Below are 9,483 nucleotides of genomic sequence, written 5' to 3'. Positions count from 1 at the left end.
TGTGCTTTACCGAATTTATTTATTTTATTTGTTTCATTTATTATTTATTTTAATTCATCTTTTTTTCCTCGTATTGGTCCGTTATATTTTACTCCTTGTAACGCTGAAAGACAAGTAATAAATCACTACTAGTGCATAAATATGCATTTAATTTAGCGAATTTGAAAATGAAAAAAATATCTGAATTTTTCTGAACTCAATAGCATCTACATAATTAGAATTATACAGATGTTAATCTTTTGTAAATGAATGTATAGAAAAAGATAATTAATTTAATTAAATTAATTAAATTAGTAATTGATTAAATAGAACAAATTTATAGTAGAAGAATATTAATATTATCTAGATATTAGTAATTTGATATTACAAAGGCAAGAAAAATTATTAATCGTACAATATCTCCAAACGAAATTTCGATAATTTATTTATTCGTGTAAAAAATTTGTGCGCTTTCACTTTTCACAAATTTCTTTTTAAAAATCGTTGATGTAACAACACATGCGTCGATTATAAATATAATAAAATATTCCTAACGTGTCCTGTACAACCAGGAATGTAACAATATATCATAAATTTATAAATATAACGATTACGACATTGTCGTGATATTTTCTCGATCTTAACATGAAAAGTATCGTTAATTTTAAAAGGCACGTACGAAGCTAATGCTAACACAGCTGCATGTAGTTACATAATTCTAAATATGATCATAATATACATATAGAAATTTTGTTTGTTTGTAAATTTTGCCTAAATTACAAAAGGAGTATTTTCAAAGGCGACAATAATAATTTTTGGAGCATTTACAATTTGTATTTAGGAAAAAAATAAATAAAGATTTATTAGTAAAGATGATTTTAATTATTATTATTGTCTGTCAAGAAAAGTTAGAACTATGAGTTGTCATTAAAAAAAAAAATCTTTTAATGGTCATACTTGCGCGTCTAGCACCGTCCAATTATTCCTGAGTTTTATTTTTTCTTTTCATTTTTTCTCCATACACTTTCACCGATTTCTTATCATAGAAATAAAAAACGATTTCATCCACGGACACATTAACTTATTAATATTTATAAGGCCTCTTTATGTTAATTTCATTAGAATTTCTATATAAATATAGAAATTAGACGAACACAATTTTTCATAGATATATATATATATATATGAAAATAATCTAGTATCTGTCGACTGTTTTTATCTATATAAACATATATAGATATAAAATGTAAGAAAGTTTATATATATATATTATTTCAAAGGAGAATTGAATGTTGTTAAAATATTAAATATCGAGATATTGTCATTATAATGAATAAAATGTTAGTTAAAGAATAACATTTTTATTTTGACAGGATTCCGATTGATTATTAATAGAACTCTCCTTTGGAGATTTTTGTATTGTCTTTGAAGTCATAATATAACTAGTCTTTACTACATTCATAACAAGATTTTTAGGTTTTGGTGGTAGAGGTGGTGGTTTTGATAATTTAGTAGGTGATACCTGACTATCCATAGAGACTGATGACTCTTGATATTTTGAATCCGTACGGAATCCATTTTCAACAATAGTCTGATCCCCGTCAACTATAGTTCCATCCAAAGTAAATGACGAATCAAGACCTTTACTCACAGATTCTATTGTATCAGGCACTGTTGTTAATCGTTCAACGATTCTACCATTTGTTAAATAAGTAGAACGTTCTTGCCCTGTGGATACTTCGTTTTCTTCTCCAGTATCATAGAATTTTGTGGTTCCCTCGCAATTGGTAGGTGTTACTCGTGCTCTTCGAACCTTGTTGCGATCCGAAGGTTTCCCATTTTCCTTGTTCTGATTAGTAATTTCATAGCTTTAAGAGTCGAAATGCATTATGACAATGAACTTAAGATTACGGTGAATGTAAGCATGACAACATTTCTCATAGAATATTTTTTTGTTTTTTTTTTTTTAGCAGTTAATATGATGTTTAACACTTATAAACTGTTAATATGATCTTTTGTAATTAATGTTTCCTTTTTTTCCTATTGCTAGATGATTTAAATCTATTTATCAATTGGGATAAGTTATGCAGGAATGCGCGATTATCAAAATCCATTTTGTGTTCAATTAATTTTATATCATTTTAAGAGTAAACAGATTTTTTTTTAAACTTATCCCAATTATAGCAATGATTTGAAATATAGTATATGTTTTGTTTACCTTTAAGAAATCCGGCAGTTCAAAATTAATTTCTGTCCCTCTTTGATCTTCCAACCTAGATCGTTGTGCCCTTTTTAATCCTTCATATAAATCTATAACAAAATAAAATTTTCAAGTACATATATATATATTCATTCAATATAATAAATTAAAATTTTCATCAAAGATTAAGAACTTACCATCACCGTCAAACCTTCCAGGAAGTTGCAATTTAACACCATTACGCCATTTTGCGATAAGAGGAGGATGAGGTCTAGAAGTTTCTTCACTAACTGACTCTGTAGTACCATTTTTTTCACTTCCTGTGGTATACTTCGATTTCATCTTAAACGTGTTGGAATAAAAATTTAATATCTTATAATAATTACTTTAATGTGTGTGTCACATAATAAATAGAATTTTTATACAAAAAAAATTATTGAACCATACCTTCTTTTTTCCATGCATAGTAGAATCACGAACAAAAAATTTACTTGGTAGTATAGAAGAACCTTCGGAACGTTGATCGTCGGACTGCGATATAAAAAAAAAAAAAGAACACATAATAATTTTTAATATAAAATATGTATATATGTATTAAATTAAATAGATTTTTGTATTTGTTGAGAATACATACTTTACACGAGCCTTCGTTGTATTGATATTTGCTTGCACTTTTTCCTACTAACAATTCTTCGAATACTTTATTTGTTATTTCATCTAAGGTTGGTTGTCCGCGTGATATTTCATCGGAATATTTGACCAAAGCTGGATCTCTTTGGGCATCTAAAATTATAATCAATAAATTCTTAGAAAAAAATTGATATATATACACCCAATTCTGTTTTTACACGAACTTCTTTTGATTTAACATGATCAACCCAAATTCTAAGAAGTAAATTTTGCTTTACTTTTATTTTTATAACTGCGACATTGAAGACGAGGAATTAATTTTACGTAAAAATCAATAAATAGTAAGTTATAGTTTTAAAACCTTTGTTTTATTAACCCCTCCCTTAGCCTACAATATCGCACATCTCAGATTATTGTCAAATTTTGCACACTTGTAGTAGTCTATGAGTATATTCATTGTGCCTTTAAACATGACGTATATATTCAGCCGTTTGCGAAAAAACGCAGATTGCAATTAGACAATCAATAAAATCTTTTTATGCGTAACTCATATTATGTTGCCTAATTTTTTTGTTCATAAATTAGTGACATTTTTTTTTTCTTTTCAAATGATAATTTACTTTACATATGCAATCTTTACGAAATAAAATGTTTAAAGTCCTAACATGAAAACTTATGGTTTATTGTATTATTTCTGCTGATTTCTTAGGACTGGAACCAATCTTCTATTTTTCCATAGATGCAATATATTTTTTTACACGAATTTTTTTTACACGTATTTTTCGGGAACGTATCTATCGTGTAAAAACAGAATTAGGTGTATATATACATGTATATATATTTGTATATATACTTGTATGTTTTTATTTATGTATATACTTCACCTTCACTATTTATAGTCAGCGTAAGTCTTGTGGGTGCATTAATAGCTGATATGTCCATACAAACACGATGACCTTCACTCCAAATATTAATTAAATCCAAATTGAAACCATATTTATTCAAAAGAGGCCTTAGTACTTCTTTAAGGGTTCTTCCCTTATGTGCAATCACAGTGATTACTCTACGCGAAGGTAAATCAACTTTTAAAACTTTTGTTGGTACAACTTCTACCTCTTGTCCTGCTAATACTGAAGAAGGATATTTTATATCCATTGGCTGAAAATAAATGAAATTATTAATTATAATAAGGGTCATATAATAAATTTATAACACAGTGTACATATATGATATTTCATATACATTAAATTATAGGCATTAGCAATATTTAAACCACCGGTATATTTAAAATTATACAGTAGAGTATTGATTATCTGAATAACGATAATTTGAATGACCATTAAAAAAAAAATTAAAATTAAATTGAATGTTCATATATATAGATTTAATATATACAATAACTATTAAGAGAAAAAGATTGGTGTTGAAATTAATACATAAATTAGATATCATTCTATTTAAGAATGGATGAATATAGATAAAAATAATCCAAGTCTTGAAATTATGAGGGATGATGATATTACAGGTAGCCCCAAAAGAATACGATTAATTGGTTCCGTGTTCTTTGAAACCATGTTGTTCGAGACTACAAAAAACAGGATTCCATTTCAAGCGTGAAAATAAAAAAAAAAAACGTTACGTCCAAAATTTTTTTTTCATTAAATATAAAACTAAAAATTTATATTTTTTGAAATCATATTGGTAAACACTTCTAAGAAATCTTGTATTACATAATTCAAATTAATTTGTTAATTAGTTTTGAAAAAACGTTTTATCTTAAATTTTTATTATTACAATAAAGATGTTGTTGTTTGGAAATAATTTTATATCAAATAATATATGTATTTTATTCTTTTTCAAAAGAATTACTCGAAAATCGTGTAGTTTGAAACCGTGTAATTCGGGGGAAGGTATCTTTGAAACTCGTGTTCTTCAAGTACCGTGTTTTTCGGGGGTTACCTGTATTTTATTTGTGCTTAACATAAATGATAATACTATAGTATTCGTAAAAAAATTGAGTCGTAAAACTGACCGAACCAGGATTCGAACCTAGAATCTTTTGCTTACCAAGTGACTGCTTTAACCATTGAGCTACTCAAGTCCTCTGGTCAACTTCTTTACGAATACTTATTATATTTGGCATAGAAGTGTTCGATCACACAATACAAATGTCAGTATAAATGAAGATATGAGGAAATATAGCACTATTCGAACACATAGCGAAGCTGTAAATGCATTGAATATTGCTTTGAAATGAGCAGAACATCAAAAAAAAAAATGAAATAGATATAATACAAATATTCATATTAGAAAAAATATCTTTCATCATATTAACTTGGCAGTATCTAAATACACTTTAGATATTGCACATTTCTTTTTATTAGATATGTATTCGTTCAATATAAACCATTCAGATTATAAAATTATTTAATTTTTAATCAATTTATGACATTATTAGGAATTTGATTCTCTCAGACTGATTATACGAAATGGATTTGTTTCCCAATTCATTTAGATAATCAACATTCTATTGTATTCTTAATATAAACTCCATTAAAGCTTTTTTTCCAAAATTATGCTTATCATATTGATATTAATTGCACATAGTCAGAGAATATTTAAGCATTTCTAGATCGGCCCCCCCCCCTCACTTTCATGACAATATATGTGCAATATAAAATTCGCTGATAGAACCAAGAAAGAGGAAGAAAGAAAGAGAATAATACAGTACGTGCAAAATACCAACATATCCCATAGTCTTTATCTATTTTCTAACAATTTCAATATAAGTGTGCTTAGCGATATCAGCCTGAATGCATACAAATATAACGTATTTGTTGATTTGTGTTAGTCATTTCACCGCTTTTTAAGTTGCATTATGTAAAAAAAAAGAGACACAAACCTCTTGTGAAGCTATCATAACAACATCATAGTTAGTATATCGAAGAGCTCTTTTATCAAGGAGGCGAGTAACCACATCTTTAATGCTCTCAGTTTGGCTAGTCTGCACTACTGTAGTTGACCCGTCAGACAATATTACTCGACACAACCCGGTACATTTGCTGCGAGCTTCTTTCTTTTCATTCAACTGTCCTTCGCAGGACGATACTGACTACAAGTTATACAAACTAGCTCACATATATGAGAATAATAAATAATAATTTAATATCTATTTCTCTGATATTAAAGCCATACTCAATATACGATATTATTAAATTAAATATAGTAAATTGAATTAATCAACTTGAAATACTATAAACTAACACACGTTTAAATAACTGCATATAATTTTTGTTTCATATGTAAAGAATAATAAAGATTTGTGTTGAGGTGTTTTATAATAAAAAAAAAATATATTTTCCCCCACACAATATCAGTATTATAGAATCTGAATAATATAAATTTCTTTTTTTTTTTTTTTTTTTTAAATATGTGTGTTATAATACTTACATGTTTGTTAAATGATTGCCTCAATGCCAAATCCCATGACGCTAAAGAGGACCTGCTACTAGATATAGATACGCTATCCTCATTGTTATTACCTTCTGCTTCTCTCTTGATGGTAGTAAAACTCTTGTATATAGTTTCACTTCGGTTGGGGGCTTTATTATACTCTGTTTCACCGCGATCTTTCGATTTTGATCTGTAAATGTAAAATTGTATAATATAAATCTATATTATCTAAATTGCTTATAATTTAGAGCAGCGTTTCTCAACTTTTATGGATTAAATTTTTAATAAGATACACAATGATACTATTTTACACTAAAGCTAAAAAAGTTATTAATTTGTAAGAAATTCTCCGGAATATTATTGTTGAATGTTCCTTCGAGTTTGTGAGAATATTGGAATAACAATAACAATAATATTCAGTGACTTCACTTTTATCAGTTTATTAAAAATTTTATATTATAAACACTTAAGCCATTACGAAGACTGTTATTTATTGGATTAGTATTTTTAAATATTTATCCAATTTATAAAATAATATATTTAAAAAGAAATAGAAATGTATAATAAATAAATGTGTTGATTCGTACAGTAAAAAAAAAAAAAAGGTTGAGAAACGCTGGTATAGAGGTAAAATAATAATTACCTATTTTTTCTATGCCAAGGAAGAATAGATTTCCGGCAACGGTCTTCCGCATCCGAATGGCTCTTCTTAAGTTTCACGCTAGGTGAACTAATAAGATTTAAATCATAATCTTCTATATTGATAGCACTATTTCCTGTTTCTAAACAATGACGATAAAGTTCAGACCTTAGAAATCTAGGGTAACTATCGAACTTCATTAAATTAAACACCTGCTTTTGTGCCTATGACAAAAAAATACCCACAAAAAATGAAAATTAAATAATAAAAATCCTACAAAGTGTTTTGTTTTGTAATTATAACTGTCACGCGTTTATATGATTTGAAAATTGACCAAAAAACAAAAAATATGAAATATACAAAAAAATTTGGTTTATTACATACTTGTAAAAAAAGATCCGCAGGGGCCTCATTAAGAAGTTCTTGCGTAATTTGTCCAGAAGCATGGCTGTCAACATTAACTGGTTCTGCAGCAGTATTTGACAAATGACGTTGGTAAATCTGCCAAGCTAATCTACAACGACTAATTGAGTCTTCCGTATCCTTATATCTTTCACAAGCAGCCCAAAAATAAATATTCTCATGACTAAATTCCTTTTTCAAAAATTCCTTTAAAAAAGTAAATACAAACTATCAAAATTATTTTGCGAACATTGTTTTAATTGAAAATTAATACAACACAACGTTTATTTTATACACTTAAGTACTTTCACACAAGAAAAGAAAAAAAAAATAAATTTATTCTTACTGCAAACGTCTGCAAACCCTTCGGATCTCCCAACAATTTTTCAAATCCATTAGCCCAAGTATGTACACTCTTACAATCGTTAACTTTGTCACATGATTCTGTACTTCCGTGCTGTAATTGTAAAAATAAAAGAAAAATAAAAGGAATTATTTAAAATTATAATAAAATATAACATGAACATTTGGGCACATTATTCTATACTTCCGCAATATAATTATAAAGAAATAATTTATTTTAAATTATTGTGTTATTTAATATATGTTTTTTATTTAAATTAACAACAATTTCCAAGCAAGCATACGATTGTACATTATAGGTTGTACGAAAATTTAAGCCAATTTGTTTAAGAAAATATATGAAATATTAAAAATATTTATCAGCAGAGGAATTTTTCAGTCAACTCGTTACAAGGATAAAAATCAAATTTGTTCACACGATTCTGTACTACCATGCCATAATTTTACAAAGGAAGCAATCATTTTAAATTACGACGATATAAAAATATAATCAAAAAAGAAGGGAAAAAGGAACAACAACAAAATAAAAAAAATGTGTTACATTTTATCCGTAACAAATGACCGTAAAAGCAGCATAAGAGAACGAAGTTGGCGTGCTCCGTTATGCATTGTGAACGATGTTGAAAGAACGGGAGGGTTGCGTATTAATAGTCAAATTAACAGTTCCTGTTTAAATAGACGAGAGTTTTAAAGAACTTAACTATACGATACTGTGTATAGTTTTATGTGTGGTCGTACAATAAAAACAAAAAGAATATTAAACAATATTCTTTGGAGCTCAAAATTTTAGAAAGAAACAATTTTCTACCGACAAAAAAGTTCATTGAATTAAATTCTTTTGTGAAATCAGTTTCCCTTGGAATTTGTAAAAAAAAAAGCTTAAATTCGTTGCGTCGTAAGTTAAAAATGAAAAAAAAAAGAATGTAAACTTTATATACAGCCAATAAAATCAATTTTTAAATCAATTTAATTTGTAATTTGCAATAAAAATGCAAATTTGTTGAATAGAATCTTAAAAAAACAAAGTAAAAACGAGATAATACTGTGGATTTTATACAACACTACAAATAAGATTAATTTGTGGGTCAGTTTTATTCGAAAAATATGCAGGAAAAGTACAAATTAATTGAATCGAAAGTTTAAAAGACAAAAAACTGTGAACTTTATACAATGCTAACAATAAAATTAATTCACGAATCAGTTCCACTTGAAATTTCTAAGAAAAGTGCAAATTCATTGCACCATAACTAACAAAAAAAAAGAAAATAAGAAAAAGAAAATACTTGTGAATTCTATACAATAATAAAAATAAAATCTATCTATAAATCAATTTGATTTGGAATTTGCAAGAAAGGTGCAAATCATTACTTAAAAAGACATAAAAAAAAAAAAAAGAAAAGCGTGGACTATATGCAACACTAACAAGACCAATTCGATAAGAATCTGCGTTGGCTCGTCACGAAACACCTGTTGCATGATGCCTTTTCCATGGTGAACAACGTGAGAATATACACAGAAGTCCCACGCGATATTCAATTCAAGTCCTGCTAGTTTCCCATGTATTTTAATGGGACGCGCTCGAGAGTTGTTACAACCTTACTTACAGACCGTGTGTCTCTAATAAATGCAACACAACGCGTACAAGTAATAAAATAAAATACAAGAGAGAAAGAGAGAGAGAGAGAGAGAGAGAGAGAGTGAGAGAGAGAGAGAGAGAGAGAGAGAGAAAGTCATATATATATATATATATACAAAGTCATAAATATATGTATAAAGTATTATAAAATAAATCTAAATTATAACACAGGAAATGTGA

General features: G+C 27.6%; 1 protein-coding gene across 3 annotated transcripts in view; it reads right to left on the bottom strand.

Moving 5' to 3' along the window:
* Positions 1-9,483, bottom strand: part of LOC106786827 (regulator of G-protein signaling loco) — a 15,204-nt gene continuing 5,721 nt past the window's right edge. The window contains exons 5-16 of one of the 3 annotated variants that reach the window (XM_014748634.1): positions 7,651-7,761; positions 7,287-7,511; positions 6,906-7,126; positions 6,260-6,452; positions 5,712-5,921; positions 3,694-3,967; positions 2,814-2,962; positions 2,627-2,710; positions 2,377-2,521; positions 2,198-2,289; positions 1,502-1,828; positions 1-103 (exon numbers count right to left, since the gene is read on the bottom strand). In XM_014748634.1, coding sequence (XP_014604120.1) covers positions 89-103; positions 1,502-1,828; positions 2,198-2,289; positions 2,377-2,521; positions 2,627-2,710; positions 2,814-2,962; positions 3,694-3,967; positions 5,712-5,921; positions 6,260-6,452; positions 6,906-7,126; positions 7,287-7,511; positions 7,651-7,761 — 2,046 coding nt within the window. In that variant the 3' untranslated portion in view covers positions 1-88. Of the gene's footprint in view, positions 104-400; positions 1,829-2,197; positions 2,290-2,376; positions 2,522-2,626; positions 2,711-2,813; positions 2,963-3,693; positions 3,968-5,711; positions 5,922-6,259; positions 6,453-6,905; positions 7,127-7,286; positions 7,512-7,650; positions 7,762-9,483 lie in introns of those variants that run through there. The other 2 variants (XM_014748633.1, XM_014748635.1) reach the window with 2 other exon arrangements.

The sequence above is a fragment of the Polistes canadensis genome, unplaced genomic scaffold, assembly GCF_001313835.1.
Source record: "Polistes canadensis isolate GaletaPanama2010 unplaced genomic scaffold, ASM131383v1 scaffold_84, whole genome shotgun sequence".
In the NCBI taxonomy this organism is placed as follows: Eukaryota; Metazoa; Arthropoda; class Insecta; order Hymenoptera; family Vespidae; genus Polistes; species Polistes canadensis.
The sequence above is the reverse complement of the archived record's forward strand: the minus strand, read 5'-3'. Positions and strand labels throughout refer to the sequence as shown.